The sequence below is a fragment of the Pezoporus flaviventris genome, unplaced genomic scaffold, assembly GCF_033815535.1.
Source record: "Pezoporus flaviventris isolate CSIRO_AGI_PZ_B2104156 unplaced genomic scaffold, CSIRO_AGI_Pfla_v1 ptg000066l, whole genome shotgun sequence".
Taxonomy (NCBI): domain Eukaryota; kingdom Metazoa; phylum Chordata; class Aves; order Psittaciformes; family Psittacidae; genus Pezoporus; species Pezoporus flaviventris.
Genome location: NW_026892614.1, coordinates 13,714,298 through 13,733,582, shown reverse-complemented (window position 1 = coordinate 13,733,582; position 19,285 = coordinate 13,714,298). Strand labels below are relative to the sequence as shown.

At 38.3% G+C, this 19,285-nt stretch overlaps 1 protein-coding gene across 2 annotated transcripts in view; it reads right to left on the bottom strand.

The window, feature by feature from the left end:
• Positions 1 to 19,285, bottom strand: part of GALNT2 (polypeptide N-acetylgalactosaminyltransferase 2) — a 101,737-nt gene that overhangs the window by 29,049 nt on the left and 53,403 nt on the right. For both annotated transcript variants that reach the window (XM_061471290.1, XM_061471291.1), the window contains exons 3-7: positions 13,363 to 13,516; positions 7,825 to 7,923; positions 7,169 to 7,236; positions 5,369 to 5,434; positions 1,888 to 2,009 (exon numbers count right to left, since the gene is read on the bottom strand). In XM_061471290.1, coding sequence (XP_061327274.1) covers positions 1,888 to 2,009; positions 5,369 to 5,434; positions 7,169 to 7,236; positions 7,825 to 7,923; positions 13,363 to 13,516 — 509 coding nt within the window. The remainder of the gene's footprint in view (positions 1 to 1,887; positions 2,010 to 5,368; positions 5,435 to 7,168; positions 7,237 to 7,824; positions 7,924 to 13,362; positions 13,517 to 19,285) is intronic.

The following is a 19,285-nucleotide window of genomic DNA, read 5'->3' as shown; positions in this document are numbered from 1 at the left end:
TACACAGGGGAAAAAAAAAAAACACAACAAACCAGAAGGAATTGCTACATTACTCACACAAAGGCTTTGTAAGCTCTAGGTCCTTTAATAGTATCCAGGTTTGAACTGATTAGTTATTTCTGCTCCAAAACAGGATTAGGCAACTTACAGTATTACTGAAATACACAGTGAATACAATGAACTGAGACCAATTGTATGAGGTTAAACAAGGCTCAGTGCTAGGTCCTGCACTTAGGTCACAACAACCCCATACAACACCACAGGTTTAGGGAAGAGTGGATGGAAAGCTGCCTAGTGGAAAAGGACCTGGAGGTGTCTGTTGACAGCTGTCTGAACATAAACCAGCTTGGGCCCAGGCAGCCAAGGAAGCCAAGGGCATCCTGGCTTGTATCAGAAACAGTGTGGCCAGCAGGACTAGGGAAGGGATCGGCCCCATGTACTCAGCACCTCAAAACCTGTGTTAAATTTTGGCCCCCTCACCACAAGACAGACATTGATGTCCTGGAGTGTGTCCGACAAAGGGCAACAAAGGGTCTAGAGCACAAGTGTGATGAGGAGTAGCTGAGGGAACTTGGATTATTTAGCCTGGAAAAAAAGGAGGCTCAGGGATTACCTGATCGCTCTCTGCAACTACCTGAAAGGAGGCTGCAGCAAGCTGGGTGTCAAGTCTCCTCTCCCAAGTAACAAGCGATAGGACAAGAAGAAATCTCCTCAAGTTGCACCAGGAGAGGTTTAGACTGGATAATAGGAAACATTTATCCACCAGAAAGGTTGTCAAGCATTAGAAGAGGCTGCCCAGGAAAGTGGAGTCACCATCCCTGGAGGTATTTAAAAGGCATTGTCATTGTTTAAAACGCATCTAGACATGACACTTATGGACATGGTTCAGTAGTGGTCTTGGCAGTGCTAGTTTAACTAGTTTGGACATGATCTTAAAGATCCTTTCCAACCTAAATGATTTATACATATGATTCTGGAAAGCATCACAGAACCAAACAAAATAAGGAAAATCAGTCATCAATTGACAGCTTCTCTATTGGCATGCTGAATATATGGGGTTACCTTCCTTTTTCCACCCCCTCTCCTTTCTGGGGGCAAATACAAAGAAAAGCATAGGTAGGATGAGCAAAGACCTGGCCATTAACGACACAGTACTTAGAGCAACACCATTTTGATCAGGAGCATTCTGAAATTAACTGCTTCCCCTTACAGGAAGGGGAGTTTACCAGAAAGGGAATGCAATTAAGAAAGAAGAAAAACCCTGTTGTCTTGAGTGTTCCCCAGTGCTTTTGGGGATCACACTTGATTCACTTTCCACTTCAACTGAGTTTCTCCAGAGGAAGTTAACAAGTATAACCAGTCCCTCGAGAAAATACTACACTTTCACTCTCAATCCTCTCAATTGCTTTTCCGGGACACAGACTAAGTGTCATTTTCACAGAAGCTGAGAGCCCACAGTCCCTGCTGATTTCCATGAGGATTTTGGCTTCACAGCTCAACCTCTCTCTTATTATCACACTGAATCTCAATGAGGCATAAATACTCAGATAAACTGAATTACATTGAGATGATGTTGGTTGAGGAGAACTATACTTTGCTCAAAAGACTTTCAACACTTACTGAGGAGGTCCCTAAAGAACCAAAGAAGCATATATTTGAATTGCTCATAAAGATAGCAATAAATATTCAGATTTTATGCTCCAACGTTCACACATTAAATGAACAAAAATGTGTTTTAATCACCGAATACTCCGATCTCCTCCATCATCTCATTTCAGAGAAAAGGTTTCCTTATAAAAATGCATAAAATTAATGTAGTATAAAACAGATGGCTTTAAAATCTAAAAGCTACTCCTTCAGGAAATTACTTTAAAATTCTTTACTAACCTCAGCTACTCTTTCCAGAAGTGGTTCCAGCCAGTGTTCATTACATTCACAGTGACTATCCAGGAAGGTCAGCACTTTTGCCTGTGCTGCATCGGCACCTCTGACACGGGAGCGCATCAAGCCTGAGAAGTAAAGATATAAAGTTTTAAGTCCTTACTGAGGAAAACACAGTAGTGAGAACCTACTGCATTCCAAGTTAGTTGTGAATTAAATTACCCTATCTCAGACAGAACAAACACACTAGTTTCATTACCAAAATGAGACAGTAGTTAACAATTACTTCATACAAAACAGCCTGCAAGCTTCTAAGCTATTGCACCCTAGTCTACAGGTCTCAATCAATTTAACCAAGAGAACTGAAGTACCTTTTAAAAACAAGCGATACACAAATACAGCTGCATTGCAGTATTTGGTATTTAGATTGAATGATATTACAGGAAATGGTATTTATACTGATAAACATTACTCAAGATTGGTCCTAAAACCAAACCCCTTTCCTATAGTTTAGGACAGAATTATTAATTTATACTTTTTATATTTTTTAGGACAATTATTAATTTATACTCTCCACCTTTTTACCACCCGCCATCTTGGTTCTCACCACAGTGTGTCCATTCTTCTATCAATTGCTTCCAGGAAGAATTAATTCATGTCTGAGAGCCTCCCCCTCACCCCTCCCTTTTAATTAGCTTCCCCCTGTGTTTCTTTCAAATCTTTTGTTTTGTAGTTTTTTTGGTTTGTTTTGGTTGGGGTTTTTTTGTTTTTTTTTGTTTGCTTTTTTTTTTTTTGGGGGGGGGGTGTTACATGTCTTTTTTAATCTTATCTTGAAAATATTTCTTTAGGAAGAAACTTCTGGAAAAGCCAAAAGGCTCTTCTCTATACCTCAATTACACAGATTCCCCCACTGGTTTACCCTGTTCCTCTCCTTCCTTCATTCTCTTTTGGTATTTGTTTATTGGATGACGTCACCATTCCTTAAAGCCCTTGCTATACATACACACAAACTCCAGAACATACCATCATATACATCAGTACAAAACAATAGCAAGCTTCCTCTAATTTCTTTGCAAAATTGCTCCCTGCTTTCCTCTGCTACTCCTCAAAATTCATCATTTCACTATCACTCAAGACCAGAGCCAAGTAATTACTTTACATTGTTTCCCAATAAATTTGTTCTGTTACCCCCCCCAACTGAAACACTGTAAGAATCAAGCCCACTTCTTTCTATCTCCTTTACAAAACAAAACCTGCAAATTGGACTCTGCCAAATAGAACACAAGATGCTCAAGACAAAAACATTTTTGGCTCTGTCCAGCACTCAGCAACAGCATCATCAAGATCCTTGTATTATCTCTTACTCCAAATGTGAGCACTTCACTGTCGCAGATATGCGCTATGCTGAAGTACTCTTGGATAGTACTTCTACACCTTATCTGTGGTACATTGGCAGCTAACTGTGCCTCCCTGTTTTTATGCTGTCTCCCAGGCTCCAACCTTTGAACCTGTTCCGTTCAGTTTTTCTACATCAAACCAATCCTCATGCACTCTGGCTAAGTTTGTTTTATTTTTTCAGTTCCTCCTTCCAGAGCTTATTATTTCCAACTCACAATCTCATAGAACCTACTGTCTTGCTCTACTTCCACAGAAAACATACAGCAGTGTTTCTAATTTCAGATCTAAGGGGAAAAAAAAAATGGAGGTGAACACTCGGGTCATTGAGTGCTCTACGATCACATACAGTCTTAGAACTGAAAGAGTTGAGAAGGTTCCACTGAATATTTATTCTGTAGACTACCATGCCCTCCAAAATGCATCTGCTCCCATGACAGACTCTGGCCCTACACATGAGACTATATCACATTTCTGAAAGCAAGGCACTCTGTGTTATCCCCTCCACAGGCACCATCCTTTTATTTTAATTTTTGTTTAAAAACATGCTGCTTCCCTCTGTTGTTCATACTGCTGTGTTACTCACAGCATTTTACACTGGTTGATTTCACTGATCCTCTTAAATTTTAATTTGTATGTGCCCTATATACAATTAGTATATTTAATTAATTAGTATATAGAAGCCTAGAGTGAAAATGAAAAGCAAAGTAGCAAACTCAAGCATATCAAATCAGCAATAAAATGGAATGTTACAGCATTTTAATTATCACCTGGTTGCACACACGGATGACTGGGCAAAACTTTACACAAGTTTTGTACACAGTACACAAGGTCCTATGATAATAATTTAATCTTAATGTCATAAAAACACCACCTAAACTAGTACTGTACCTTTAACCTGTAAATAGCTATTTTCTGACATAGTAAAAAATTTGTCATATTGTACTTAAAAATATGCATCAGTATATCTGAAAATGAAATATGAATCTGTATATGTAGTACAACATATTTATAATTACTAAAAAACTAATAAGTGTTACTTCAGTCTGCTTTTTTCCTTACTATTCCATTCCATCTTTAAGTCCTGTTCTGATCATAAAAATGACATTAACTTGCTCAGAACACTGCAACCATGGCAAGTCATAAAAGGCCTCCTTTCCTAACATGCCTCTGTTCATGAGCATATTCCAAATTAATTATTTAAACACAAAGAACTCATCAGTGTGCAACAACTTTAATTATGGGAGAACACATGTTTTGTGCATGTCATTTCCAGTTTCTGACAGTATGATGTTTCTAGCTGCTCCCCAGGCTAGGCTAGCAGCCTAGAAGATACAGTGCTTATAAAATTACACAAGCAAAACACATACTTGTTAATTCAGTAAGCTATTTCAATTGTCAACTCTGTTATTATTTCAAACAGCTGTAGAATAACAGTTGCCTACATCTAATACTTTAAGCTCCACAGCCAGGAAATTGTTGAGTGAAGGGCTCAGTGATATGAAACCGTAATTTAGAAAGCAACAAACAGAAAACAGAAGTGTAAGACGAGTTTGTTACATGGCTTCAGCAAATGTGGCACACCTGGTCCTGGCCCTGTTAGCAGCTCAAATCCTCTCGAGTCTGCCAAAACAAAGTATTCACTGGGCTGTCCATAAACTAAATTCTTAAAATGATCTCTAGGAAGGGAACCTGCCATAGAGAGGGCTATTTTTAAGCTGGATCATTTCAAACGTTCATACAGTTTACAGTGAGACCTTACATACAATGGGAGCAGCTTAACTGAGGATTCAGTACTGTAAGAGAAAGGAGAGGTTGAGGGTGAAAGGCAATTTCTCAAGTCAGCTTTCAGCATGAACGCCAATGGGCAACTGTGCACACAACAAACCAGAACTAATTAGAATCACTGTTTTGACTTCCACAGATGCATTTGGTTTTATTCCTTCCAACAGATCATTGATTTATAAAGTAAAAATACCCCCTTCAATACAGAATGTATATAGCAGAATGTTCCTTTAAAAAGCTTGATGAAGATTAACAGGTACGGCAGCACAATGGAATTTGTATCTTTCTCCCCCCAGATGAAGCCTACCTTCTCGGCGATCATTGCGAAGAACCCGCACTTTCTCAATTTTTCCCAAGAGAGCACCATCCTCAGCTACAATTCAAAAACAAACAAATCAACTTTGATATTCAACACTGAATGACACTATAAGACAGGCTACCAAAGAAAAGCAAAAGCTTTGTAGTAAAAAACTTTTATAGTCATAAATAGCTAAATACAATATATAGGCTTAAAAAAAAAAAGTATTTACATGTATCACCAGAAATGAAGAAAAATTACCAGGTTAAGAAATTAGCCCTCTCATTATGTTAATTACAGCTATTTTTTTACAAGTATAATTCTTGTAATATTTTTATTTAGTGATACTCCCTTTGCTCATTTTAGACAGTTTCTATACTGCAATAAAATAGGATTAAGTGGTTTTCTTTGTATATAATAAAGCTCACTTTTTAAACAACATTAAGGTTTAAGCCTATCCCAAACCTGTGATAAACTAGCAATGCAAGTATAGACATCAGCTTCCTTTAGGAAATATTACTCAGAGGTCCATTTCAAACGTTTAAGTTTGTATTGTGATATCCTAGTACTTATAAAAATCTTGACTTATTTTATAGAATCACAGAATAGTTAGAGTTGGAAAGGACCTTAAGATCATCAAGTTCCAACCCCTTGCCATGGGCAGAGACACCTCACACTAAAACCATGCCACCCAAAGATCTGTCCAACCTGGCCCTGAACACCACCAGGGATGGAGCATTCAGAACTGCCCTGGGCAACCTATTCCAGTGCCTCACCACCCTCACAGTAAAGAACTTCTTCCTTATATCTAATCTGAGCTTCCTCTGTTTAAGTTTTAAACCGTTACCCCTTGCTCTATCACTACAGTCCCTAATGAAGAGTCCCTCTCCAGCATCCTTATAGCCCCACTTCAGATACTGGAAGGCTGCTATAAGGTCACCACACAGCCTTCTCTTCTCCAGGCTCAACAGCCCCAACTTTCTCAGACTGTCCTCACACGGGAGGTGCTCCAGTCCCCTGATCATCCTCGTGGCCCTCCTCTGGACTTGTTCCAACAGTTCCATGTCCTTTTTATGTTGAGGACACCAGAACTGCACACAATACTCCAAGAGAGGTCTCACGAGAGCAGAGTAGAGGGGCAGGATCACCTCCTTCGGATGGATTTCATCAGGACCCATGGACTTGTGTACATACAGGTTCTTAAGATGGTCTTGAACCAGATCCTCTCCTACAGTGGGCCCAAGATCTTCATTCTCACAGTCCCTGCGTCTGCCTTCCAAGACTTGGGTGGTGTGGTCAGAGCATTTGGCAGTGAAGACTGAGGCAAAGTAGTCATGAAGAACCTCAGCCTTCTCCAAATCCAGGGTAGCCAGTTCTCCTGATAGCTTCTGGACGGGGCCCACACTGTCCCTAGTCTGTTTTTTACTTGCAATGTAACAATTTTGGATTTGTTAACAATTTTTCCAAGAGACTAATGGAGACCAGAATTCATTTAAAGCAGAGCTACAAAAATATTTGCTGCAAGCACCATGGGGTTTGTTTTCACATCACATATTATACTATTGAAAGGCTGTTTTCAACTACACACTCTGTTCTTTCAGCTAACAGGAAGCAATAAAATGTACCTGAAACATTTATCAGAACTCTACGTTTCCACAACAACAGGTATGAAAGAAATAAAACCCGATTTTGGATTCGTGTTTACAAACTCCTATTCATGTAACTAATTCTTAAAGTCACCTACTAGCCTCTACAGAAAGTCTTATCAGAATAAAGAAAATAAAGTTAGGACCCTGTAAATGTACTTACGATCGTTACTGTAGTCATCCACCAGTATGATTTCCTTAATAAGATGTGATGGGCTTTTTTTAAGGACACTGAAACAGACAAAAAAGTATTCAATACTAAACAGTCTTAATTTTCAGTGACATCATACAAGCAGTTACTTTGTTAAGCCACAGTGGAAACAAGCCCAGGATGCCATTTTCAACAAAAATACGAGCTTGGCTTATTCTCATGGGAACTGTTTGTGAAGAAAGGCACATGTAGAATTGTCCACTCTCCCAGAAAATTTCAGTCTTCAGAAATCAGTGCATTAGACAACTTGTAACATGGAAGTTTTGTAGGTATCTTCAGCTCAAATATCCCCTGAGAACCCATCTTGACATTTTCCTGGAAAATATTATACAGCCAACCTCCAAACATCAAACAATAACGTTCATGTATTTGTAGTTAAGAGGAGAGATTTTGTTTAACACTGTTATTTCAGAACATAAGGTCTGAAGGCATCATAGAAATTAAGACTCATGTTTCCCCTCAGCAATTGGTTTAGAAAAGCATAATGGATTGTTACTTCCCTTCCTTATCATAAGCCATTATCTGACACAAATGAATAGCCTTTAGCCAAAAAAAAAGAGAAAGAACAAACCAAAACCAAAAATAAAATCAAGGTCTCCTAGGTGTACCTGACAACAGTTCGAAGCAAAGCAGATCTTGCCTCATTATGAAAGGTGATCACCACACTAGTGGCTGGTAAATCTATCCGCCATTGTTTCCGCTGACACCTGAAAGACATAATAAAGACATAATACCTTTTCATTTGAACACAGTATATTTACAGTCCAGGTGTACCAGACAGCCTTCATTAAACTCATATACACATTATGTCTACCTCAGAAGAATGAATTACCTTGTTTTCAAGTGAGATTATAATCAACTCCTCTTTTGCCACTTTTGGTAATTGTCTTGGTACACTAAGATGTCAGTGTCAGATATAGGCAGGTTCAGGAAAGTCAGACTATCATAACTGCAGTATGTCATAAATACCTTTCGTGAAACAGAGTATGAAACCAGAGTACTTATATTACATTAAAAGCATTCAATAAATCTAAGCAAACGAGCATATTTTTAATTAAAATGCACAGGTTCACAGGCTACCATCTGTCTCTTCTTTAGAAGGCATGCATCTACTTCTCCATTTACTTTTAAAGCTCCTGTAGCACCCTGGTCCTGCTCATAGATGAAAATGGTTTTCTGCTCTAGTGAGAAGCTGTAAGGATTGTAACATTCAGAATTTGAAAAACAAACTTAACTGTGACAATGTTGAGCCAACTACAAGTAGAAACACGTCTTTCCAAACCATAAAGGTAATGAAATATTCCACCTATGTCAACTCATTTTTCATCAACTGTAGTAGCCTGAAGTTAATATGAGCAACAAAAATAAGCAAATCCCAAAATAATTCCTGCAGGGCTATATAAACTGTTTAAATTCGCTGATAATAAACCCAAAAAATACACTAGTCTCATTGTATTAGAAACTAATAGTACTAGGAAACACTGTGTATTGAGTTTATGCTGAAAGCATTACAGCCTGACAGGTCACAATACCAATCACCATTCATGCAGTAACATACACAAGTGTGATGTATTTCTTTACATACGCTTTATTCGATATTAGAGGTAAAAATTTAACAGGCTTGTCTGCGGAGGGAATAAACTCAGCTAGAATACACGTAGCAAATTCAGCAGGTAATTCCATACTCCATGCATAATTAATCAAACTAGCTTTTACGGGAAGAGTGGAAGATTACACATTGTTACCTAAACGTCTACAACTAGGTGTCTGCCTATATAAAAGGCTGCTCCACACCTGTTTGAACATCTCCAACATGCATGATAAACCACACCACCCTCAACTTCCTGGAATTAGAGTGAGGTGGCAATGCATTTCTTGCCCTTTGCCCACTCTACAGAGTCCCAAGAACCTACAGTGTTTTCCATACAACACACCCATAACATCACACACATTAGTGCTTGCTGTGAAACAAAACTTGTTGTGTCATAGTAACTTCACTCATTCTGAAGAAAAACAAAGCCCATGCCAACTCTACAATTCCTGTACCAGATAAGCAAGGCCAGATCATAGAATGGTTTGGGTTGGAAGGGACTTTAAAGCTCCTCCAGTTCCAACCCCTGCCATGGGCAGGGACACCTTCCACTAGACCAGGTTGCTCAAAACCCTGTCCAACGTGGCCTTGAACGCTGCCAGGGATGGGGCAGCTACAAGTTCTCTGCACAATCTGTTCCAGTATCTCACCATCCTCACAGTAAAGTATTTCTTCTTAGTATCTAATCTAAATCTACCTTCTTTCAGCTTAAAGCCATTATACCTTGTCCTATCCCTACACATCCTTGTAAAAAGTCCCTCCCCAGCTTTCTTGTAGGCCCCTTTTAGGTACTGGAAGGATGCTATAAGGTTTTCCAGGCTGAACAAGCCCAACTTTCTCAGCCTATCTTCACAGGAGAGGTGCTCCAGCTCTGTTTCTCAAATGGTAGGTGTACAAGATGGCTTCATCACTAGTGCCCAGCACTGAAGCAATAAATCCACCGTGTATGTGTTCCTGGAACCTAAGGAATTAAAACCTCTATTGTGAGCCTCTGGCAATGCATCTAGACAGCTACAAGACATGCCAAAAAAAGTATACTCTTTTTTCTGATAACTTTCAAATTTTCCACAGAGGATAAGTCTACTGTGCATGCAGTTATCACATGAAGCACTTGCATTAGAATCATTTTAAAAGTCACATTAAACCTACACTGATCTCTTTGCAGAAGAGAGCACTTGAGCTAGAGCACATCTTAGGGTAGAATTACTCAGGGTAATGAAGAGACTCAATTTTAAGAAAACTCGGAAGAGTACTACTGCATATTTCTGAGGATGAAATTCAGATTTTTAGAGTTCCAAATAAAACTGGATGAATGCTTCACTGACTATTTCTGCTCTCCACTATTCAGCAAATACCTGCTTTAACTGAAATAGTAGCAGTCCTCCTATTCTGCTGCGTCAATAGTGCCACAGTTAGAAATCAAACCAAAGCAACAATGTCATCATTTCTGGCACGGAGATTAGACTTTCCTTCCTCAAGATACAGCACTTAATTTTACATGCAGAATGAGAAAATACATTTGGATAAAATAGAACTTGAACTGAAAATTTCAATCTAGACCTTCAATGCTTAGTATAGTTCACTAAAATCAGTTAAAACATGAAAAGTACATTCTTTCACCCAGAAATCTGAGTTGCCAACTTGTTCATATAAGGAAAAGATTTTCTGAAACCTCCATGATTTGTTGAAACCATTTTTTGACAGAAATAACCACTGTAACCAGTGTAAGGAGAACATTCACCTCAACAGAGATCTGGGGTACCAAACAGACAGGAAAGCTTCTTCTTTACTTAAGAATAAATCCCAAGTATGAGGGTCAGAAGCTTCTAATAGTTGCCCCATGAGAAAGAAAACAGAGTTTAGTTCAGCTAAAAGTACTTAACAGTAATTCCCCAAAATTATGCCAACACATAAGAGATGTGATCAGAAACCACTTGTGCAGAAAAGCCATGGAGTATTTCACCCTCCAACCCACTTGGGAGATTATCTTATACTGACATGAGGACAACTCCAGAAGTTTCCTGTTACCACTGTGACACTCACTTTCTGGATCTCCAAAATCTACTGTGAAAGGGATAACTCTATCAACAGACTGCAACAGAAGGAAACCCAGAGTTTTCTCAAAGCTGTTGGAAGCAGCAGTTGTGAGCATCAGCCAGCTGGGGTGAAAATCTGCATGCCTGCTTAGACCTCCTGTCACTGTCTGCTTTCTTATGTTGTACCCCTTAGGCTTAAAATAAAGGCAAGCAGTTGAAACAGGTGAACCAATCTGCTTTCTAGTGCTGCTGGCAGGCTTTCACAAATAGCAAGCAGAAAACTTTGGTCTTAACCTGATCTTAGTAAAAGTTTCTCCCGTGCAGAAAAGACTAAACAATGTAATATTAAAAGAGATGCATAATTGCACACACATTTACATACCTAATGTAGAATCCTGATAAATTGCTTCTAAACAGCCTAGACAATTTCAGCCAACTAAATAGTATTATTAGGTAGTTAAAGTCAAACAGCCTCTTAGACACATCATGCAATTAATAAAGAGTTGCTTAAGCAGAAACAGCGACTTCCTCATCCAGGTTTCTTCTCTTAAAGAAAAAGATTGTAGCAGCTCCATAAAAGATATTCATCTTAGCCCAACTGCCTCCAATTCTATCGGAAATAACATGCTTTCAAGTGTCACATGCTCAGATCTGTAACATCATCTTTTTCCTGTGGCTATTGCTCTTGCTTTTTCCATTGTGCAGTTCCTAAACAAATATTCCATGCAACTATTTCAGCTTATACAGTGAATGTCCTTGACAGAATAGAAGGAAAACTGATTGCAACTTGGCAGGGAAAGCATCATGGAAAATTTGCAGGAATGATTGCTTCAGTCTGGGCCATTTTTTTTTTGTTGTTTGCTTGTTTTGTTGGTAGTTTTTTTTTCTTTAAGATGACCATTTACAAACTGATGGGCACTTAAATCAGCACCATGGCCAAGCCTAAGTAATAATCACAGCAGCAGTAAGGCCTTTCCCCTGAAAAATATCTCTCTTTCTCTCAATTGCAGGGATCTTTTCCAAGCTCCATTTATCAGAAAAACCAGGCAGGTCAGAATACAATCACAACCCTGACAGTTAAAACAAACATGGCCACTTTAATATAATTTGTCTCCTGGCATCTAGTATTTAAGTTCTTTGTCTGGCTTTTGTCTGTTAGACCCCTCTCAGGTTATTAAATATCTAGGAGGGTTCCAAATTCAGCATATCTGAATTACAGAAGCTTCTAGAAGGTGGTGGCTGAGCTTCACTCTTGTGGGAAAAGACCATGTGTTCCCAATTTTAGAAAGCATATCTTGGTGGGGTGGGGGGCATATGACCAAACATAAAAAGTATGCATGATGAAGAAAATTCAAGATCTCCTCAGTATGCCATGTGCATCAGGCTTTTTAGTGCTTTCACAGCAACAAGTGAAATACTAGATTCTTCCTACTTTTCTGCTCAATTAATGGCAAATTATACAAGACTTGTTTTATCTACCAATCATGTACTTACAGAACTTAACCCATGCTATTATATGAGGGATTTAAAAATGACACAGTAAGTGCCTGAATTTTTATACAAATCCCCTTCACTATGCCATTCCTGGTTAAAGGGCTTTATGGAGGAAAAAACTGGTACCTTCCTCCCTCAGGTGTCTGGTGGGTATATGTTCTTCCTAACTGCAGAATTAGGCATATTAACTATGCACAGTTGGTTAATTTTATGCTTTGAGACTATGCTTGCTTAATTTTGAAAACCAACTTCAAGCTGCTTTTATTATTTTTAAGTTATGGAAGTCCAAATGCAACTCTCTTTTTCATATTAATCACTTCTGCTTAAATGAGATCACTGCAATCACTCAATCCCCTTTCTGAAATGGAAGTCTTCTCTGCCCACAAAAAAATTTTTCCTGAAATGTACTAGTTCCTGAATCTACACAAGTAGCTTGACAAAAAAAGTTGGTTTCATGCATAACTGAAGTAATTTTGAAGTGTAATTCTGTCCTATGTTCACCAGGGTATGCATAAACAGATTCCTTTAGGTCTGGAGGTGACAACTGTCATGTACTTAGAGAAACAGAATCACAGAGCAAATGAGATTGGAAGGGACCCCTGGAAATCTTTCAGTCTAAAATCCCTGCACAAAGCAGGGCCAGCTACATCAGGCTTTGAACATCCCTATTTCTAGGGACTTCACACCCCCTCTGGGCAACCGGCTCCACTGCTTGATCATCCTAAGAGAGAAAAAGACTTACAAACGTAGAAACCAAGAAAAGCCATCATATAAGCACAAAATGAGGCTGAAAGGCAGCACCAGTTTGTATATAGAATACACACGGACAGAAGTCATGGAAACGGGAAAACCTTGATTAAGATTCACTGTTCTTTAACCCACTGCTCAAGGATCACACCAGAGTTTATTGTCTGTCATTTTGAAAGCTGAAGAGCTCTCCTGCTTTAGAAAAACCACCTGCTGCTCAAAAGCCATACATACAGAACAGTTAATCCAAGTCAAGCATGACTCAGTTTAGCACTCACTGATCATGCCTGGTGTCAGGAATGCTTCGGTCCATTCGCAGTTTGTCACTTTCCACCTGATTGAACTTATTGCGGGCATACGGATCCTGACCAGATCGCACCACGGTAGCGCCAACATAAACATCTTGATCAAAGTCCTGCCACCGAACTTTTCCTACAATAGAAAACCAGAAAAATATCAAATTTAATCTCCTCAATTTAAAAAGCAGCATTCAGCAATTCAGACATAACTGATGAAATAACTTGGTTTTTAATTTTCCAGCAACGCAATTAAACCTCAACTGTCAACAGTGCAACATTTACAGTCACTTTTGCGTATTAAATTCCTCTAGAACATCCTGCAAAGTAATATAAAATTAAACAATTTTACAGATCTCAGTTTATGCAAATAATCACCAGACTATGTTCATCTTGTCTGTTTTGGGGTTTTTGTTTTGGTTCAGTTTTCCTTGGTTTTTAACTCCAACTACCACAATTTCCATTAAAAAAACAAACCCTCCACATGACATGCATTAACATGGCAGATGATCTGACTATAAAGTTATCCAAGAAACAGTTATATTTTTAACATTCAGTCCAGACTTCAAAGACATTATAATTTAATTTACTGTCTCATTACATCAGTAGAAACAGTCAGTTATAATCAAAGCATTTGAGGAACAGGCCTTTTACAAGTACAAGACAACATTATTCTCAAACCAGCATTTCACGCAGACAGAGCAAAACATGGCTCTTATGTCTTATTGAGACATAACTGCTATCTCCTTTACAATCAGAAATTATTCACAAATTAATCCCTCCTTATCAAGGGCTGTATTATTATGTGACTGGTTGTGGCACTAGCACAGAGTGGCAGATTAACATCAAGCCACCAGGAATGAAATTTCAGGAAGTCCACCATCTTCAGGTATAAAACAACAGCATGGTATTTACCAACTGTCTTAAAACTATCAGTTCTTGCCACTGTTTGAATGCTTACTTTTTTGCCTGTTGACATCCAAACCTGTACTACCTACAACAAATGTATACCTTTAACTCAAAATCAGATCTGAAGTTCCAGTGCAACACAGGCATTCTGATTTTAACATGGATGTGCATGAGAATCTCCTGCTGCAGCGTCTGATGCACACAACCTGCCATTGGCAAAAAAAGAAAAAAAAACAAAAAGCAAAAAAACAAAGCAAAAGCTGCCTTTTGGGGTCACTTTTTATTACAGAGGAGAAGAATCAACATTCATTGCTGTCATAATCAACACAGAATTTTTGAGGTACTTTTAATTAAGTTCAGTGAGTAGCAGGTTGCAGAGATGTCACTCTATCCAAACTCAGCTTTTAGACAAATAGTATACATCAGGCATACCCTAAGCTGATACACCTAGGGGGAATATACTCTAACAGCTATTAACAAGAGGCTGCTCAGATGCTTCAAGATTAACCTTTGCTCCATCTCTCACCCTGCTAGGTACAGAAACTAAAGCAGGCCTCATTCACAGCTTCCTATCCATAAGCCATGCCCCAACTATGGTGCAGGTTAACTCCTGCTAGAAGATTCTGATATTGAAAGAACAAACACTTTCCACCATTAAGCAAAATAATTGTCTGTTGTTTAACCAAATACAGCCAACTTGATTAAAATTCCTCTATAATCTCAGGATCGTCTAAGGAGCTCATCTACAAAAGCAACTTGGACTGGAATTTGAATTACCATCCTTAAGTTAAACCATGTACAGACACACAAGCCAGAACTAGAAAGTCAAACGAAAACAGACTGCAGAACATTCAATATATGCTTGGTGAAGTAGCCCAGAAGGGAAACGATAGGAAAATAACCAGAGGGAGAAAAACAGATTTTCAAATTCCAGTTACTTTTCTAAAAAGGAAGCTTTAAAGCTGCTGTTGGTAGCCCACAGATTGCCAAGTTTTTCTTAGCCTTTCAAGTTCTTTCTTCAAAGTATTTCCAGGAACTTACTTTAAAAACAAGTTTACATCCCAGCCAGCTACTACACTACAAATAACCAGATACAGTTATTTACAAAAATGACACCAAACCTCACTTGCAACGAAACTATACAAAATGCAAGAGTGGCTCGATTCAGAAACCTGGAAGAAACAGATCACAAGATCATCTCCCCATATAACTCTCTCACATAGCATTTCCAAAGCTTTACAAATCCCTTGGTAACTAAATTACATTATCACCCTTGCTTCCAATTTGTAATATAGCTTCAACATGGAACATATGTTGAATTTTTTTTTTTAAGTACACGACGTGTCATGTCCCTGATTTTCTGGTCCAAAAAAGAAAGATTTTTAGTGCATTTTGCAAAATATAATCCACACTTTAAATGCATTTATGTAGACTTTCAACTCTCAAACTCTTCAACTTCCTATGGAGTTTAACACTATGCCTGCTGCCACCCCCATCCACTCCTCCAGTTGCCTTCCATCCAGTGGAAGGAGTAGCTAAAACACGAGATCATACAGGCATCGCATTAGTGATAAATGGTGATGCTGTTGCAAGCATTCTTCTTAAATAGGTTGTGCTCTTTATGAGCTACAACACGTAATTTGGGTTGCCCACATGGTTACAAGTGCTAAGAGCTCAAGTTAAGTGCTGGAAAATGAAAGGCTGATCCATAGCTAAATATACTGTCTAGCCTTACTTTTGCTGAAAGGCTTGCCTTCCTGACAATTTATCAGCTATTTGGAAGTTAAAAGTGGTTTAACGAGCCTTTTCCAATAACAGGCACTGCTTTTGTTGTATACTTCCCTGGGGTACACAAATAGGAGCACGTTTGATTTAATTTCTTCTGGGGAGTTAGCTGGCTCTGTAGCTTCCCAAGTTTCAATGACTTTACCAGGCGAATAAGTATCGGAAAACCCAACTACATTTTTTCAAACTTAAACAAGTTCATAACTTTAAATTTGAGCAAACGTGTCTACATGCATTGCACTGAGAGCTAACAAGATGATAAATTCATCTTTTAATCTCAACAGGGTATGCTGCAGTGCTAAACTTGGTTTTGACAACTGCTTATTTGACAGACTGTTTTGAGCCTGAGAAGCTAAGTGGAAAAAAAAGAAAAAGGTGAAATACAGTGAAGTTTTTTGAAACTTACTTTTTGTCCCAGGTACTCCCCAACTCTGAAACCTTGGAGAAGGCCATCAACAAAAACAGTCCAGTTCACTGCTACTACTTTAAATAATATGCTGGTTTATTTCAAACAGGAAGCACATTTTGAGTTTTTTTTTCCTCTGTAATAAATAGCTGTATTTTATTCCATTCCAGTTTCCATCCAAGTAGAGCTTGATATAAATCATTTAAATGCATTGTTCACCATTTTCCAAGACTTCAAAACCACCAAATGCAACACTAGTCCAGAAAGCACAGAGTAATAAGCCTTAGCAGAAAGGAGACTACTTCACACGGCTAAGTTTACCAAAAAGCAGTGACAGCCTACAGATTATAACAGCAAGTGAATTTGGCTTCTGGAGCCAGGAACGAGACAAAGCCTTATTCTAGCTCCAGTAGAAAGCCCTGTCATCAATGCGCAATATGAATCAGATCTATTAGGGAAAAGATAAATAACAGTAAGAGCAACTCAAAGTGAGACAGAAGAGAAAAATAAAAGCATAGCAGGTAAATCTTCACACAGCCAAGCAGCAGGCAACAAAGAGCAGGAACAGACGGATACAAAATCCCCTAAATAGTTTGCACTCTTCTTACTCAATACAGCTTTAAAGCAGTAGGATATTCACTATAAATAAGATTAATTTGCTTGATACGCATTAAGAGATTCCAGATCTTTACTAAAATAACAAAAAGAGCTGTTTAATTAAACTGCTGAAACTCCTGTCATTACAGAGAACTGGTTATACAGTTTTGCTTCAGTTATCCATGCAGACAATCCACGGTCAGTGTTTCTAACTACAAAAGCTAACATGACTATTTTCACAAACCATCAGACTTCTGCAGAGTCACCAAATGACAAAGAATAGATACACTCTGATGTACAGAAGGTAAAAAACCCAACAGTTTAATTTTTATATAAGGCCATTTTAAACATAATAAACAGTCCCTTAAATCTGAGAAGTTCTGAAGACACCACCCTACAAAACACCAAAATTTAAACTATAGGTCTCCTCACCTCAGTGGAAAAAGCAAGAAAGTTTTGAACTAAAGCCCTCCTAAAATTTGATAATCTAACTTTAAAACAAAAGAAACAGTGTGAAGAACCTACAGAAATATGAATTCCAAGCTTCATTGCCATGAAGATTCAGAAGTTTGCCTACATGAATTGAAAATAAGCAAAGTAGTGATTTGAGTACATAATTCTGCCCCTGTAGCCTTTGATGTTTGATTTGAGACTCTCATCCTACTTTGCAGTAATGATTCTCTTGACTGTTAAATCAAGCCATAAGAGATTACTAATCAACAGATGAAATGACAAGCACTGCCTTGCTCTACTTTTTATTTCTTAATTTGACTTCTTAAATTTTACACTTAATTTTACTTCTAGCTGCAAGCCTTCAGCTTCTGATATCATTCCCTTTCAGCCTGTGACCCTTCCTACTTCTTTTACTCCTTGAATGGTTACTTAGGGGCAACTGGGAAAAGAAAGTCTTATAGGAAATGTATAGAGCTTGACCAGGAATATATGAACGTTAAAAAAGAGGAAGTAAGAATAGTAGCTGGAAGGTGTAAAATTGGCTGACCTATAATCCCAGTAACAACTTTTCAAAGAGTTCTGCTAGGGGAAAAAAAAAAAACACAAAAACGCTTTAGAAGATCTTCCAGAAACCAAGTTGAATAAGCCAGGCTCTTCAGCTCTCTAGGATTTATTACCCAATTCATACACAAAGTAAGAGTTTTGCCAAAAAAGCATACACATATAACCAGAATCTTCTTTTCCCTCTCCAGAAAGCAGCTAAGACAAGGTAGGCCAAAGGCTACAGGAAAAAAAGCCATGAATGTCAAACAGCTTATTCTGTACCAGGAATCCAAGACTGTAAAACAAAACTCATACTTCACACATTATTGTGGATGGAAGTTTCCAGCTGCCTAAAGGAAAGTTTACCTTCATTAGTTCTCTCTTCAAGACCTATGATATCACATTTCAAATGTTTGGCTAAGTTAAGTTTTTAAGCCAAACATTAGCATTAATCAAAGAAGAGTGAAACGTATTGTGAAGCTATCTGATCATAAACTGTCCTCTTTGTATGGTAAACTTTTCAGTACCGTGTAAAACACTCAAATCCATTTTACCATTTCCGTTTTTCTCGCTATGTCAATTGTAGCTACATATTAAATCTCATTGATGCGAAACAGTTTAACAGCAAAAGTTTATGGAAGCAGTCACATGAAGCGACGATTCCTTAACACTTGATTTTCCTAGCTCATCCTCAAGGCATACGACAATTTCACTCAAATAAAACAAAAATCATGTTGCTCTCATTTGCCAGCACATGACAAATAACGAGCAAGTAAGAGAAAAATAAGGCACATTATCACCACACTCAGGAAAATCCACCCCATCAAAAGCTCGACAAAACTACAAGTATGAACCTTGGCTGACTCTTCAGTCAGAACCACAGTCCCAAGGCAACTTGTCTGTTGCCTGCCAGCACTGACCATCAAGAGAAATTGACTGCTTTCGTACCCAGGGCTTCCACATCACCTCAAGCCTATTGCAGGCCACTACAAATGTACTAGCAAAAAGTCACATTCTCTGTGGTTTTAAACCCAAAGGAGCAGTGAAGCAGGTAAGATGTAAGGAAGATGAAGCTTTAAGAATACAGTAGCACATATTGCTAAAATAATCCTAGCACTTCCAAACTACAAAAAATGACTACAATCAGAACAACTGCTGTGTTTTATGACTTTCAATAATAAATGTTTTATTGCTGTAGATCTTTCATAACAA